Here is a 17,804-nt window from a genome sequence, read left to right on the forward strand (position 1 = left end):
GCGACACCTATTGCACTGGAAATGCTTTTTATAAATTGGTGTGGATCTCCTTCTTGAGTTGTGTCGTATTGCCGACCGAGACGCTTCTTTGATGCCCCCCTTCGGCGCGCACTGTGTGATGGACATTTCCACATGTGCCTGCATCCAGAGTCCCTGGTCAAGGTAATCGGGAACTGCCTATTCTACTCAGGTCCTGGGACATCAAAGAGCTCTGCTCTGAAAGACTAGAAACCAAATCCATCCACAAGTGCCCATTAGCACATAACTTGCAAAAGCCTGTGTGCTTTTACCTTCAACCGCAATGGTCTTTGATTGATGGTCAGTACTGTCAGTCGATTAACCCCATTGCGTGAACCACTAAATTGTTTGAATGTTGATACAGGTCACCGTCATGTATTCTACATGGAGCATTACAGTAAGCCTTAACGGTGTTTAGGCATTTTTATACTGCATTTCTGAAATACACTTGCTTGCTCAGACTGATTTTGGTGCCTAAACCATATATAAGGATACTTAATATTTGTAGGACGAGCCTGGGCAACGCATGCGCTGCTCTGTGAGGCATGCTGTATTCAGGTAGTGACATGAAGCTCCACCCACTCTCCGCCCATATTTTTCATTGGCTTGTGTCATTGTCCACTGTAAACTGTGCCTGTTCAATGGTCAACAGGCTTAGTAGTCCCTCCTTAGTATTGCCTTGTCTCATTTTGTAACCTCTCATGGCGACACCCCGTTAGGTGTTTATTTACTCGGTAGGCTTTAATTACAGCCTCCGAGCACTATTTTCTCAAATAGCTTTGTCTAAGCAGGCAGGACAATCCCTCTCCTACCGCTTTTTAAAAACTTTTTGTAGCACAAACGCATTTGCAATGTAATAGGTCTCACATCTTCGAGAGTTTAAGCTATTGGGATGGTATATGACAATGCCTTTTATTTATCTGTTGTAAAAACAACACATAAATAAAAGGCATTGTCATTTACAATGCCAATTGCTCAAACTCTCGTAAATACAAGGCCTATTGCATTGTAAATGCTTGTTATAAATTGATGTGAATCTTTTTCTTAAGTTGTGTTGACACAGTTCTTCCTCGTCTCTCTGCTATGGCTCCTTCCTTCCCTCCTTTCCTACAAATTGTCTCAACCTCGTTGTTTGTTTACTGTACCTTACTATGCTATTGTAACTGATGTAAATTGTAACGCAACATTCCTCTGTTATAGTGCTCTGATACCTACGGGTCTAGCCAGCGCTTTTTAATCCTTTTGATGTACCTTCTAATGCAACGTTCCCCTGGTTATGCGCTCTGATACCTCTGGGTCTAGATAGCGCTATACAACCTTCAAAAATAAAATAAAAACTGTTTTTTCCTGAACACTGAGACCTGTGCAACATGGCTGATGACCGGTGGAGCTGCTTGACAGCTAATGAGGAGATGGGCCTTGGTTTCCCCTTGACCGTCACCTACCCAGCCGGACATTGGGCATTGTTCCTCCTCGTCTCCCCGCTATTACTCCTTCCTAACCTCCCGCCTACGAAATATTGAATCCTTGTTTATGTGTATTGTACCGTACTATGTTCTTGTATCTGATGTAACTTGTAACGCAACAATCCTAAATGTAAAGCGCTCTGATATCCTCTTGGGTCAAGTTCGCGCTATATAAAACTTTATAAATAAATAAATAAATAAATTGTGTATCATTGCAAATGTCTTGCACTCCTCTGTGTTAAGCCTAAGGCATCTCCACCACACTACCCCAAATAGAGCACTTTGGGATTGCATAGCAAGAGCCTGTCCACTAGTAAGGGAACTCTTCGACTCTTTACACGATATAGCGTTTTTTTGACATATCACATATAGAGCGAGCTTCTTACAGACCTATTGAAATGGAGAGGTACTGCTCAAAAGTTTCCATATCCAGTCTGGGGAAACATTCAAAGGGTGAAAAATCTATGGTTAGAAGTCTCTCTCAGAAACCAATTTTTAACATTTTTCCATGACACTAAAATGATGCAGCCAAATGTGAAACAGAAGGTACAGTCCTAAAGGAAACAAATCAGCAACCAAAGGAGCGATGAGAGAACTGAATACACTCATATGGTCTAGAAAAGGAGCTTCAAGAAATATCTATAGGTGTAACTCCTTGAAGGGTTGGGTGTCATTAGGGTTCCATAGCCTACAGATCCAAACACACTTCTCATCTACTTCTTTTTGCAGGAATCTCAGATCTGAAACTCCCCTCTGGTTCCCTTATAAATGAAATTCAGTAAGGAAAGATGACCTCGATGGTCCTTCAGCAACCCTTCAAGTCTTCTGAGTGTGGATATCATATGTATGTAGCATTTCAATAAGTCTTCTGGGGCATATGTATCAACCTCTGTGTTTGCGATTCTCAAATAGCGATTTTTTAGAAATCGGTATTTGAGAATTGCAAAACGGGATGTATTTAAAAATGTGCAATTTTTTTGCAAATTCTTAATATTCCTTAATTGCGATTAGCAAATTGCGAAATCGCAATTAAGGAATACCTTCCGATTCATTTCTATGGGCCAGGAGGCCCAATTTGCGATTCGCAATTTGAGAATCGCAAATTGAGAATAATTTCAAGGGTGCAAGGGTGTCATAAGGACACCCTGATGCACCCCTGAAATGAACATGTGTGCGCATATGGTGCACATACATGTCCTAAGGGTACGTATGTGCGCCACATGGCACCTTTGCAAATGCCAAAAAGTGCATTTGGGAAAGAAATCGCAAATTACCACCAACTTCAAGTTGGTGGTAATTTGCGATTTCTTAATGAGAAATCGCACAACTTGGGTGCTTCATACATAGCAATTAAGGAATCGCAATTTGCGATTCCTTAAATGCTTACGCGAAGTTAAGGAATCGCAAATTTTGTGATTCATTACATTTGCGATGTGATTATCCACATACATACCATTTTCTGAATTTTTAGTCGTAATCGCTGCTTTTTTGAGATTCGCAGCGTTTGCGAATCAAAATTCGGTTGATGCATATGCCCCTTAGAGAAGCTAACACAAACACCACATGCTAATTTCAGAGTATCTCTCTGGAGACAGATGTCAGCCAGCGTACCACAAAGCAAAATACAAATTGATATTCTGCACACTCTGGAGATTCTATTGGTGAGTCTCTAGCCGTTCCCTTCAAAACTGGCTGTCAGTGAAGTTTCAGGGAAACTGTGTTGGAGCATTTGAAATTTCACAAGTGGTGTAATTTCTGTTCGGTGGTCAACACAGTAGTATGTGACTATGGAGAATAGACTCAGATCAACATTTCACTGTCTCCAGGCAACACCAATAACAAATGTAGATTTTGTTTCAGTTTTGGTCTCTACAGAGGAGCAGCTGAAGATCTGGCTCTTCGACCTCCACCTCTCTCGAACCGAAGATCGCTCAAACCCCACAGCGCTTGGAGTACCCCAGGTTGACAAGCCACGCTATACAAGCCTCAATGATTGACAGGGGACGAAACAGGGGGAACAACATAGAAATATCACAGAACAAAATCCATCAGAGCAGCTAATTTGAGGGACCCATCCCTTTTAATGGAAATTATCAATTGAGACCAATGGACAATCTTTCAAAGAAATAAACATGCTCAACATGTGAAGAAATTAGCATTTCGTTTTTTCCCTTCTCACCCAATTGCATGTTTCCAAAAGAGAACCAAAAAGTTGAAATGTTTACCTGCTGTGATCCCCATGCTTCTCTTGTAAAAGGTTCTCTTTTTCAATCTGTTGAGTAAAAAAAGTTCATGTTAGCAACATTTTTAGAAATGCGATTTCTTATAAATACTTTATCACATTTGTATAACGTTGTAAAATCAAATCAGCAAATTGGTACTTATTTGTCAAGCATTTGTAATATAATGCTAGCTATAAAGTAAACCATTGGTAATTGTGTGACTAGTTTTAACTTGACAGTAGCAATGGAGTGAGGCAATACCCTGCTATGGTAGAAGGAACGAAAAAATGAGCGCAGAGAGTTCCTGCCCTGTGCCGGTGCATTTGGCTACCAACCAGAAATGGCAGCATCTAACATATATTACATGGTTACACGGAACGCGCGGAAAACAGTAGTGCACATCCACGCACCACCCCACCCACTATCACCAACACACAGGCACAAAAAGGCAGCACAGGCAGATGTGCAAGTGCACATTCATAGAAACAAATAAAACAAACAGACCTGAAATGGGCAGGTTTCCCTTGCACAAACAGAGGTGTGCCTAAGACGACCCTCAGAGGCACCCTCGTCTACAGACCCCCGGGACCATGCACACAATTCAGCGAAGACATCACAGACTTCATCAGCCCGCACGCCCTCCCCTCCACTGACTACATCCTCCTCGGGGACCTCAACTTCCACCTGGAGAACAACAAGGACCGCAACACCACCGCCCTGCTGGAAAACCTCACCAACCTCGGACTCAAGCAACTGGTCAACACCCCCACCCACTACGCCGGCCACACGCTTGATCCCGTCTTCTCTTCCAGCAAGTACATCACCTTCAGCCACGCCACCGGACTCCACTGGACCGACCACAGCTGCGTCCACTTCAGCTTCAAAAGATCCACGACCCACCACCACCCGCAACAGGTACCCCACAGGAATTGGAGCAAGATCACCGCAGACCAGCTCACCACCTCCCTCAGCCAGAGCCCACCCGCCAAAACAACGGACCCCAATGAAGCAGCCCGCAACTTCACACAGTGGCTGACCGCCTGCGCCGACGACCTCGCACCACTAAAGAACCCTCCCAGCAGACCCAGAAGCAAGCAGGCATCCTGGTTCACCGACGACCTCAAGGACTCCAAGAAGACCTGCCGCACCCTCGACAAAGCCTGGCTCCTCGACCGGACCACCGACAACATGACCGCCCTCAAACATGCTACCCGCAAGCACCACCAGCTCATCCGCACCACCAAGAAGAAATCCCTGAAGGCACGACTGGACAACAACGCCCACGACAGCAAAGAGCTCTTCACTATCGTCAAGGAGTTCTCCAACCCCAGCACCAACGACATCACTCCGTCACAAGACCTCTGCGATTCCCTCGCCTCGTTCTTCCACCGCAAGATCGCCGACATCCACAACAGCTTCGGCGCCCCACCCACGCACCCAACCGTCGAACCAATGCCCCCCACCGCCACCCTTCGCACCTGGACCACGGTGACCACCGAAGACACAGCCCGCACGATGAACACCATCCACTCCGGATCACCGACCGACCCCTGCCCACACCACGTCTTCAACAAGGCCAACTCCACCATCGCACCCCAACTCCGGAACATCATCAACGCCTCCTTCAACACCGCCACCTTCCCGGAGAGCTGGAAGCACGCCGAGATCAGCGCCCTCCTGAAGAAACCTACAGCGGACCCCACCGATCTCAAAAACTTCCGCCCCATCTCGCTCCTCCCTTTTCCTGCTAAAGTCATCGAGAAGATCGTCAACAGACAGCTGACTGCCTTCCTCGAGACGAACGGATCCCTCGACCCCTCGCAGTCCGGTTCAGAGCCAACCACAGCACCGAGACCGCCCTCATCGCAGCCACCGACGACATCCGGACCCTGCTCGACAAGGGGGAAACAGTGGCCCTCATCCTCCTGGACCTCTCCGCTGCGTTCGACACGGTCTGCCACCGCACCCTAGTCCAGCGCCTCAGCAACATCGGTATCCAAGAGAAGGCACTGGAGTGGATCATCTCGTTCCTCGCCGGAAGAACACAAAGAGTCCGCCTCCCCCCGTTTCGCTCCGAGGCCACCGAAGTCATCTGCGGCGTCCCGCAAGGATCTTCACTCAGCCCCACCCTCTTCAACATCTACATGAAACCTCTCGCAGCCATCGCACGCCAGCACAACCTCAACATCATCTCTTACGCCGACGACACCCAGCTGATCCTCTCCCTCACCAGAGACCCCGACACCACCAGAACCTGCCTACACGAAGGGATGAAAGACGTCGCCGAGTGGATGAAGGACAGCCGCCTGAAACTGAACTCGGAAAAAACGGAAGTCCTCATCCTGGGATCTTCGCCCTCCGCCTAGGACGACTCCTGGTGGCCCCCAGCCCTGGGCACCGCACCCAGGCCAACCGACCATGCACGCAACCTGGGCTTCATCCTGGACCCCTCCCTCTCGATGACCAGACAAGTCAACGCCGTCTCCTCATCGTGCTTCAACACCCTGCGTATGCTTCGCAAGATCTTCCACTGGATCCCGACCGAGACCAGGAAGACTGTCACCCAGGCACTCGTCACCAGCCAACTGGACTACGGAAACGCCCTCTACGCCGGAACCACAGCCAAGCTACAGAAAAGACTCCAGCGCATCCAGAACGCCTCCGCCCGACTCATCCTGGATGTCCCCCGACGCAGCCACATCTCCAGCCACCTGAGGAACCTGCACTGGCTCCCCGTCGACAAGAGGATCACGTTCCGGCTCCTCACCCACGCACACAAGTCTCTCCACGACCTGGGCCCCAAGTACCTCAACGACCGCCTGACCTTCTACACGCCCACCCGCCAGCTACGGTCCACAAGCCTCGCCCTCGCAGCCGTACCACGCATCCGAAGAGTGACCGCCGGAGGAAGATCCTTCTCTTACCTGGCTGCCAAGACTTGGAACTCCCTCCCCATCCACCTTCGGCTGACCCAGGACCATCTCGCCTTCAGGAAACAACTCAAGACCTGGCTGTTCGAGCAGTAGCATACCCCTCCCCCCAAGCGCCTTGAGACCCTCCCGGGTGAGTAGTGCGCTATACAAATGGCATGATTGATTGATTGATTGAGTGTCTTCAGGTGTGAATAAACGTCTGTATGTGTGTTGATGTGTGTGTGTGTGTGGTTGAGTCCCATTTGTGTGCATTGTCTGTACTTCTACAAACAAGCCTTACTTAAAGGGTTTGTCAAGCCTTGCAATAGAAAAGGACAGACTTTACGGGTGACAGATTTCTTTCAGGCTCAGCTTGCCTGACTTGTAATTGACTTTGCCTCCGTCCGAGTATCCTGTCAGTGGTGTGCTATTTGTACCAGCCATCTCCGACTGTAAGGTATGTGCCTGGCCTGTAAGTGGCATTTAACCAGCTCTACTAGTTTGTCAGAGGTGCACCAGGCATGTTACTGACTCTGTGTGTGCCTCACATGACTCACTGTCTCTGCCATTTGCCCTTTTAGAGAGAGAAGTGACCTACGTGTGGGTGGCTTCTGCTCAGCTGCATCTGCCCACCACCCAACACCGACATGTGAAGCCAGCTCTACTGATCTTCTTTAGGTGTGTCTGGTATGTGATTGATTCTGTCCCACAGCACATGTTAGTCATTTAGCCCTAATCCTACAGATCGATATTGAGGTGACACTGGCATGTGATGCACTCTGTCAGACCAACTGGCTTTTTTGAGACACTGCCATGTCAACATATTCATCCATTTCCCAGGAGGTCAGTTTTCCTATGGTGATTGCTCACTGAAAAAGCTACAAACATCATGAATGATAGTTGCAATCAACCTATGGCTCATACAGGGGCTGATGAATGACAAACCCACATACCTAAAGGGACAGGCCACTATGCTGATTAATTCAGATGACTAGAGATCTTTGAAACAGGGAACACAGTCACAATTGAGACCTTAAAATGCTTGCTAGAATTATTACTTTGCTTGCAGATTTTACTTTTTGTCAAACTTCGATTTTACATTTGAGATTCATCTGTTTATCTGTCCCAGGCTGCGGTCAAGCAGGAGGTAACCTTGGTAGGTAGCATGCTGCTTCGAGTAAAAGAATTGGTACTGCACAGTGGGCAATAATGCAGATGGCAGAAGGGTTCCTGCGGGTCTAGGAAAATGGAGCTGTCAACACCCATGATGGGGCTCTGCGAGTGCACCAGTCTCCGCAGGAGAAGCCTCAGTATGGGAGGGGATTTACCAACGACTGAAAAATAGCACTTGCAATAACTAAAGATTAAGCAGAGTAGACTACAAAAGGTATCTTATTTATAGGTTATAAGCTCTATGAGAAGTTATCTCTGGCCAAAGAAAAAATGAAGCTTAGGTGCAGTCACCCTCTTTAATCTCTCTAAATGTCAGCATAGTAGAAAAGACGTGTAACTGTAGTTTGGGATATTTCGCTCGACCTAATAATCTCAATTCCTCCATTCCTCTCAGCGCATGGTGTCCAAAGGCATTTAGTGGAAAATAATTGGTGCGGATTTGTAGCCTTACCAACAATGGAACTGGTCCCCATCACAGAATGCACAAAGCTGTGATGAGAGGGAAGCATGCCATATGCTGTGGAAATTTCAATTCAGTGAACAGTTTCTAAGCAAGCAACTAATGGCCAGGTCTCACAGTCAAATATTTTATCCAAGAGAAGGTAACATTTGAGAGTTCATTTCTATGAGGAACCATTACTCATATAAATGCATTTCTACCCTAACAGCATAACACAATGACATATTTATTTTACCTTCTTCTCATGAAGAGGAGGGGTGGCAGCAGCAGTATTAAAATGACCTCCGGAATCCAATTCATCCAAGGTAGCAAAAGTATGAGTGTCCTGAAATGTAATTAACAATGTTAAAAATAAATAAATAAATAAGGTCAAACTACTTCAACCAACAGATAGGAAAATGTTACTTACCCTGTAACTATCGGTTTGCAGCTTGTAGTTCTGTGGAGTCACATGCTTTACATAATCTTGCAATCTAGTGTTGGGCATGGACGCTTGCAAGCTGCTTTTCTGTGAAGTGTAAGTTTGGGCTTCAAAATAACTCTACATTCCGAAACCCACAAAGCACCAGGACAGATATTTAATTTTCAGATCATGCCCCCCCATAGTGGATGATTAAGGACACTGGATTAAAAGAAGTGCAAGATAGTAAAAGATACACAGATGTACTGTGAATAAAAATATAATGTATGTAACGTAAAAACATTCCAAGCAAGAGCTGGCATCCAAGGAGCCTGCAGGACGCATGTGAACCTACAACACCACAAGATACAAACTGATAGTTACAGGGTAAAATGTTCGCTTGTAGTATGTGCTGCTGTAGGTCACATGCTCTTTACAGACTGTTAAGCAGTGCACTCCGGCTAAAGTGTTGTCTGACGAGCAAATGAGGAAGATGTTTGGAATAAACTTCTAAGTAACTTTTGCCCAACTTGTGATTCTTGCGGGTTTATATGTCCACACAGTAATATTTGGTGAAAGCGTGTGGTGTCGACCATGAAGTGGGGTTTTGCGATTGCACAAAAATTTGCTTTGTTTGGCAAATGAACTTAGCCTGATCAATTTAATACATTAGAGCCCTTTTGACCTTTAATGTGGGTAATATTCTTTCATCCACTGCGTCAAGGTGTGGAAAGAAAACTAATAAATCAGTGATTACACAGGCACGGGACGGGTAGACCATCTTTGGCAGAAAGTGATCACTTGTTTTCAGGATAGCTCAATCCTTGTGAACCTGGGGGAAAGGCTCCTCCACTGTTAAAGTTTGCAACTCACTTAGCCTGCGCAAGGAAATGACTCCCACCAAGAATGTTACCTTCATGGAAGACATTGCATTTCACAAGAAATTAATGGCTCAATGGGTTCTTTGAGTCTAATGAGGGCTATATTAAGGCCTCAAATTGAGATTTGTGGTGTCCTTCGGGGAACGACTGGGATTTTGAACAAGGCATTATGTCGAGTGTTTTACATGGAACCAGCTACTGCAGCAAAATGGATGCGTCTGCCAAGCCTACCTTTTGAAGGATTAATAAATAGCATATTATATTTTGAAGCAACATTTTTGGGGGTCCTGTTTGTTCATGTAATAATAAACAAACTGCGTCCATATTGCTGCATAACAAGCTCGTAGTTTTTGCAAGTCTTGTGCAGAATATGCATACAATCCATCGGTAACTATGTTGCTGAACTCCAAGACCTAAGGTGCCAAATCACAAGGTAAATTTCCCTGAGATTACAATGCACTAGTTGACCCTGATGCAGAGTTAAGAGGTATGCTTTAAAAGGCAACTAAAAGGGGAGAGGATGTAGCCTTATGACTAGAGCGGTCGATTTCGAAGCTGGGGAACCGGGTTTGTGTCTCAGCAATGACGCTCAACATCCTGTGATTCTTGGAGCATCACTTAATCTCCCGGTGCCTAAGAAAAATGAGTGAGTCATCGGTCCGAAACTGGTGCTCAGTAAAGCGCTCTGATACCCGATTTCTCTGGTCTAGTTCGCGCTATATAAAACAAAAAAAAAAAAAAAGAGAACTTGTCACGTGGGCGTATAGACATTTCCAATAGCACTGAGTATCAAGGTTGCCTTGTCGATGATGACAGGACTTGAATGAATGTCAAAGATGCTTGTCTGGGAGTCATGTTGTCTGTTCTCATTAGAACTGTTCTTGATTCAAACAAGAGAGTAAAATGCTCTGAGCGGCAACCGTTGTCATCTCTAGATAGTTGTATGACGCGTTCATTGTTACTGCTTCCAGGTAGCTTGAATAGTCATGTTATCCTGTAAAAGAGGCATCTGTGGTAATCCTACCCTGTAGCTGAGGGTCCAGAAATGATCTGCTCAATAACAAGTTACTGTTGTTCCATCATTTAAGACTGTTATAAACACTAGTTATTCCAAATGACCATCTCTTGTGGGCATTTCTCTGACAGACACTGTTAAAGTGGACACATTTGCAGCCAAGCTTGTGGAACTATGGTGATGCAGCAGGCCATCATGCTAAACACTTTTAAAATCAGTCCCATGGATTCTGCAGTATCAGTGTCTTTTTTAATACCTTTTCCAACATCGTGTCCACCTGGGGTCAGAAGAGTGGCTCACCATTGTAGGTGGTTGTGTTGGACCTCTCAAAAGAAGTACTTGCTTACCTGGAGGCATTGTCAGCTGTATTTAGAATTTAGAGTGCAGCGAATGTTTGCTTTCAAGATGATCCTCATCTCATGCACTAGCTCACTGGTGAGTGTGAGGTGTGCCTCAGGATGATGATTGACTACTTGCTCCATCTCACCCAATGGTATCTGTCATAACCTGAGAGGAGTCCAACAGGATTAGCTATAGGTCACAGTGCTTCGCCTGTACCTTGTGCGAATGCTCTCTTGAAAACTATGTGGAAAATTAATTAGTACATCAGTACATAACCCCTAGCAGAGCTAGTGTCACCAAGAGCCTGCTTGTACATTTGCTCTACTTTGGGTGTGGCCACCATGACTTAACAGGCTGTTTAAAGCTATCTGCTGTGCCCTTATCAGCACTGGCAGGAAGTGTACAGGCCTTTCAGCTTTAAATAACGTCTTGACTAAAAAGTTGAAGGGCCGTATGTTAGGTGCTTGTGTTGTCATGTAGCCAACCATTTACTGGGTACGGCTTGTGGATCATGTCCTGAGGGTTGCTTCTGTTATGTTGGTTGCAGTATGGGTGGCTTTGGTGAATACTTGAGTCGACTAATGTTAACTGTAGCTTTATGGTCCTGGAACTCAAAAGTACATTTAAACCCGGTGAACGAAAAGACAACCTGAGGTGGAGTGCTTGCCCTGTTGCATTGTGAGTTTTGGGGATCGATGAGTTATCTCGAATCCAAAACTTTTACCTCCAGGAAAAATAACTTGCACGCTTCTGTGCTCAACACTAAATGGCAGAAGTGTCCAGAACATGTGATCTACAGGAGAACATGCTCCAAACATGAAACTATTACATCCACCTTGCTTTCTACAATTCATATAAACCTTCAAGTTAAGACCCTCTACATCACCCCACCCTAAAACCCTTATGATGACCAGTGAATTCACAACAGTGAAAAACATATGGCAAATGTACCTGTCAATGGTGAACTATACCAAAATTGTTTCTAACACACCTTTAACTAAAGAATATGAAAATTCCATACCACCTCGCTCCATTTCTACCCCCAAAATACATTCTACATATTTTATACACAATAAAAGTAGGAATCTCTCTCAATTAGCTATGAACTCATCCCTAGCCATGTCCTAAAGGAATGTGCTTGAGCACTGACTTATATACATACACACACACACACATATAAATATATATTAAATAATAAAGTGTGTGCCTGTAACACAGCAGGGTCACCTCGAAGTAATGAATATAAAGGAATTGTAACTAGTAAAATGTTAAACACTACCTCTTCATCTCCACAGAACGTTGAAACAGAGGTAGACACGCAATCCACACACTGGCCCTTTAATTCAGAATGGACTTCGGAGTGGGAGGAGTCTCTACAGGACACGGAAACCTCATATGCCGGAATGGACGAATCAAGGGTGTGCTTGTTCACCCAGAGCGAGGAAGGAGACGAGGAGGAAGACGGAAGCAGAGCGGAGCTAAGGAAGGACGTATATCCCGAGGACGAGCGGAGAGACGAGAGAGAAGCAAGAAGAGGAGCGGTGCGACGGAAGACCGGGCCTGAGGGAAGACAGCCAGAGGACCGAACGGAGGACGGCAAGGAAGGAACGCCAGGAGGCCAACGACAACACGAGTCGCCCAGCCATACACCCGGGGGAGGTGTATGGCTTAACCAGGTGCGTGACAAGCTACGGGGTTGGGTCACTCGTAAAACCATAGCGTCGGACTAAACCCGGGTCCCCATTCTCCCTGGTGGTCCTCCCCCCTACCCTGAGCACAAGAACCCTCACCTCGGCATTTAGAAATAGAGTATCTCACGTGTGTTTGGTCCCTCACTCCCCTCCCTGTGAGCCACAACACAGAACAGACACTGATGCACCGTTCTCTTGCCTTTTGTTTTCCCGGTTACGGCCACTGAAGAACACCACGGAAGTAGACGGAGACCTTCCTCGGCGGGGCCCCGACCGAGGACGAAGAGTCGACTCCTCAGCTTCCGGCATCAGGAAAGCAGCAAGGAGCCGTTCTCCAAGACCGGCCCGAACCAATAGACAGAAAAGCTCAGATACACTATATTCTAAAATAAAGCCCAGAACTACTAAAATTAGCGTATTGCCCATTATTCCCGTAACCGCTACAGTGGTGGAGAATGCGGACCTAGGCGCCATCTGCGGAGTCAAGATGGAGACAGTTGTAGATCAGTTAGTAAAGGGGCAAGGACGACTTGAGTGGGTGTTAGAGCAACATCTGGTATCCGCACAAGCCGACAGAGAAATATTAAAGAAGGCCATTGAAGAGAAACAGCCCTGGGTGGACCCTGTATCGAGGAGTGGAACACCGGAAAGAACCGTGACCCATGGGGCGCCGACTGTGTCTCTACAAAAGTATAGACAGGGAGAGGATCCCAGCGCATTTTTGTTAAATTTTGAGAGGGCGGCAAGGGCCTGTGGCTGGCCCGTCGCAAAATGGCCATTCTTTTTGGCACCTCTCTTAGGCGGAGAAGCCCAGGCTGCTTACCAAGTAGCGAATCCAAGAGGAGACAACACCTATGTTGAAATCAAGAAAATAATCCTAGATCATTTGGGGTTAGATCCCGAGGCATATCGCCTAAAGTTCAGAAAAGAGAGAGGATCTGTAGGGGAAAATCCCAAGACTTTATTTGTGAGATTAAAAATGGCGGCAGACAAATGGCTGACACCTACCACCAGCACGAAGGAAGAAATACTCGACCGAATATACCTGGAACAATTTCTTGAGGCACTTCCCTATGCGACGCAAAAGTGGCTTCGACAACATAACAACTTAACAACCACTGAGGCAGTGGAGATGGCCTCATCATTTACCCGGGCTCAACCTAGGAATTTTCCGTGTGAGGTAGAAAGGAAGGGAACTGTACGAATTGAGAAACCGGTGGCGCGAGGGAGAGATACCATCCGCCCCCGTACATGGAGGAGTGAAAACACGACAAATACTGGGCCGCAATGTTTCGATTGTGGCCAATGGGGACACATTGCCCGGATGTGTCCCAAGAGAAAGAATGAGGAGGAACCAATGGAGGTCGGGTACCTCCCCAGAGCTGTACTATTTTCCGCAGAGATGGGAGGCTCTTTTAGAGTAAGTGTGAAAGTCAATGGTCATGTATTGTCAGCTTTATTAGATTCAGGCTGCCGACAGTCGGTCATCCAAACTCCCTATGTCAGAACAGGACAATACATTTCACAAGGGTTAGTGAACATCAAATGTGTTCATGGGGACATTCGGCCATACCCTATTGCTGACATTGTAATTGAACAGACTGGGGAACAACCGCAAACTGTGAGAGTAGGAGTAATGTCCAACCTACCCGAAGACCTCATAATTGGGACCGATAATCCTAGCTTCCTGAACATGTTCAAGGATAAACTCGACACAGTATGTCATACAGGGAAGGAGGGTATCACCCTAATTGATCCTCCCCCTAGACGCAGCCTCCAAGTTAGGTGCTTAACTAGTAACGCGACACCCCCCACTAAAGGTTCAGCGAAAGCAGCCGGTTATGATCTATGCAGTGCATATGAATATGTGGTCCCTGCAAAAGGGAAGTCTCTTATCAAAACTGACCTGCAAATTGCAGTCCCCCCCGGATGCTATGGTAGAATTGCTCCGCGATCAGGGCTAGCGGCAAAGCATTTTATTGACGTAGGGGCTGGGGTCATTGACGAGGATTATGGAGGGAACGTTGGAATCCTCCTGTTTAATTTTGGTACCGAACCCTTCCAAATACAAAAAGGTGATAGAGTGGCACAACTGATTTGTGAGTGTATAGCTGAGACTAGGCTGGAAATACTCCACCAGCTGGAAGATACAGAAAGGGGCTCTGGGGGTTTTGGCTCTTCGGGCATTCGTCCACAGCCAGTGGCCTCGCTCTTAACACAGGACCCTTGGGTTATGGATAGAGGATTTAAATTTGCGCAGATCAGTGATCCCACCCTGTTCAACGCGTGGGAACAGGCGCATCAAAGGGCGGTGGACTCAAAGATTTTTCCCGGGTTTATTATCGATAATGACCTATTGTACAGAATAGGTGGCGAGGGACAGCCTGCCCAACTATTGGTACCTGCCTCTTTCAGGGAGCAGGTTCTTTTCTTTGCTCACAGCCATCTCGTCGCCGGTCACTCCGGCGCCGAGAAAACTACGCAGAATATCCTCAGGCAATTTTTTTGGCCCGGTATTTACAGGGATACCGAATCCTACTGCAGGTCCTGTGAGATTTGCCAAAAGATGAATATGGTTAGACCACAGGCAGTCCCTTTACAGCCATTGCCGGTCATTGGCAAACCTTTTGAGAGGGTCGGCATGGACCTCATCGGACCACTGCCTAAAACTAAAAAGGGGTTCCAACACATCTTGGTTGTGGTTGACTATGCCACGCGGTTCCCCGAGGCTTTTCCATTGTCTGTGGCCAATTCCAGACAGGTCGGTGACAAGATGATTGAGTTGTTTAGTAGGGTCGGTTTTCCGAAGGAGATTTTGACTGACCAAGGCACGCCATTTGTGTCTAAATTGATGAAGGAAATTTGTGAGACGTTGAACGTCCACCAGATCCGTACCTCGGTTTACCACCCACAGACGGACGGATTGGTGGAGCGCTACAATCGGACCCTGAAATCCACACTGCGTAAAATGATGGAGGTTAGTGGGGAAGATTGGGATAGGATGTTACCGTTAGCACTATACGCCATCAGGGCTCAGAGACAGAGTAGTCTGGGGGTGTCGGCCTTCGAATTACTTTATGGTCGGCAACCTCGCTCACTGCTAGAAATGACCAGGGATGCCTGGATTAATGAACAGGGGGAGGAAGCAAAGGCTACTCTTGAGTACGCCAGAGACCTGAAAGCCAAATTGGGTAAACTAAGGGAATTGGCGTTGGACCATCTAGAGCTTAATCAGCAGAGACAGCGGACTAATTACGATAAAGGGAAGAAATGGAGACACCTTGTTGTTGGGGACTGGGCTTTAGTTCTCCTGCCATCTTCGTCCCATAAATTCAAGGCTGAGTGGATGGGTCCCTTTAAAGTGGTAGGGGTCATTGGGAGTACTAGTTATAAATTACAGGTGACACCACGGAAACAGCAATCCTATCATATAAATTTGCTAAAGAAGTGGTTGGGTCCTCCTCCTACGACCGTCCATATGGCTACTACTCCTGGATTGGAAGGCTCTACTATTGACATGCTTGTTCATAATGACGAACTTAAGGCCCAACAACAAGTAGAGCTGAGGGGGACTTTAGAACTTTACGGGGATGTTTTTTCCAACAGACCTGGAAAGACCTCCCTGGCGGAACATTGTATCCACACTCCACCCAACAAAAAGGTTAGGATTAAACCTTACAGAATCCCCGAAGCCAGACGAAATGCGATTAAAGCTGAAGTTGACGAAATGCTGAGATTGGGGGTAATTCGCCCATCAAAAAGTGATTGGTCGAGTCCCATTGTGATGGTCCCTAAACCTGATGGCAGTAGAAGGTTCTGCATGGACTTTAGGGCTCTTAATGAAATTTCACTCTTCGACGCTTATCCCATCCCAAGAGTGGACGAGTTAATTGAGCGACTAGGACAGGCCAAATACATCTCTACCCTAGACTTAACGAAAGGGTATTGGCAGGTGCCTCTGCGACCCGAAGACATCCCAAAAACGGCTTTTTCAACAGCAGAGGGTCATTTTGAATTCACGGTCCTTCCATTTGGACTTCATGGGGCGCCAGCTACATTTCAGCGCCTAATGAATAATGTCCTCGCAGGGTTGTCAGATTTTACATCGGCTTACCTGGATGACATTGTGATCTACAGTCCAGATTGGCAGTCTCACCTCCAACACCTATCTGTGGTTCTGCAAGCACTTAGAAAAGCTGGCCTCACTGTAAATGCTAAGAAATGCAAACTAGCTTTTAACAAAGTTAAATACCTTGGTTATGTCTTGGGGCATGGCCTGATCGAACCACAAATTGAGAAGGTCAGGGCCATTGCGGACACTCCATTCCCATCCACAAGACGGGAGTTGCGTTCATTTCTGGGACTAGTGGGTTACTATAGACGCTTTATCCCACGGTTTGCGGACATTGCGGCCCCTCTCACTGACGCCCTGAAAAACGCTGGGCGAGCGTCTTCACCGGTATGTCCCACAGTACCGATGCAGGAGGCATTTAGAGTTCTGAAGTCCGTAATCACTTCTACGCCAGTTTTGGTTTCCCCTGATTTCACCCGACCATTCTCATTACACACTGATGCTTCGGACTACGGGATTGGAGCAGTGCTCTCCCAAACTGGTCAGGATGGCCTCGATCACCCAATTTTATATGTCAGCCGGAAGTTGTTCCCTAGGGAATTGAAATATGCTACGGTCGAGAAAGAATGCTTGGCCATTAAATGGGCCATTGAAAAACTGGCGTATTACCTAGAAGGCCGCCGTTTTGAACTGTTCACTGATCACGCTCCCTTGCTCTGGATGGCACGCAATAAAGCAAATAATGCGAGAGTGTTGAGATGGTTCCTCTCACTGCAACCATACTCCTTTTCTATACATCACCGCAAGGGCTGTGAGAATGTCGGGGCGGACTTCCTATCACGTCATCCACTCCCCGATCGTGAGTGTCCGGAGGGGGAGGTGTGTAACACAGCAGGGTCACCTCGAAGTAATGAATATAAAGGAATTGTAACTAGTAAAATGTTAAACACTACCTCTTCATCTCCACAGAACGTTGAAACAGAGGTAGACACGCAATCCACACACTGGCCCTTTAATTCAGAATGGACTTCGGAGTGGGAGGAGTCTCTACAGGACACGGAAACCTCATATGCCGGAATGGACGAATCAAGGGTGTGCTTGTTCACCCAGAGCGAGGAAGGAGACGAGGAGGAAGACGGAAGCAGAGCGGAG

The 17,804-nt window shown here is 46.7% G+C and overlaps 1 protein-coding gene across 1 annotated transcript in view; it reads right to left on the bottom strand.

Annotated features, from left to right (window-relative positions):
* SYNE2 (spectrin repeat containing nuclear envelope protein 2) overlaps nucleotides 1–17,804 on the bottom strand; it is a 1,843,566-nt gene that overhangs the window by 16,811 nt on the left and 1,808,951 nt on the right. Inside the window, exons 147-148 of the mRNA XM_078660317.1 lie at nucleotides 8,487–8,576; nucleotides 3,710–3,756 (exon numbers count right to left, since the gene is read on the bottom strand). Coding sequence (XP_078516443.1) covers nucleotides 3,710–3,756; nucleotides 8,487–8,576 — 137 coding nt within the window. The remainder of the gene's footprint in view (nucleotides 1–3,709; nucleotides 3,757–8,486; nucleotides 8,577–17,804) is intronic.

The sequence above is a fragment of the Lissotriton helveticus genome, chromosome 9 (assembly GCF_964261635.1).
Source record: "Lissotriton helveticus chromosome 9, aLisHel1.1, whole genome shotgun sequence".
Classification (NCBI taxonomy): domain Eukaryota; kingdom Metazoa; phylum Chordata; class Amphibia; order Caudata; family Salamandridae; genus Lissotriton; species Lissotriton helveticus.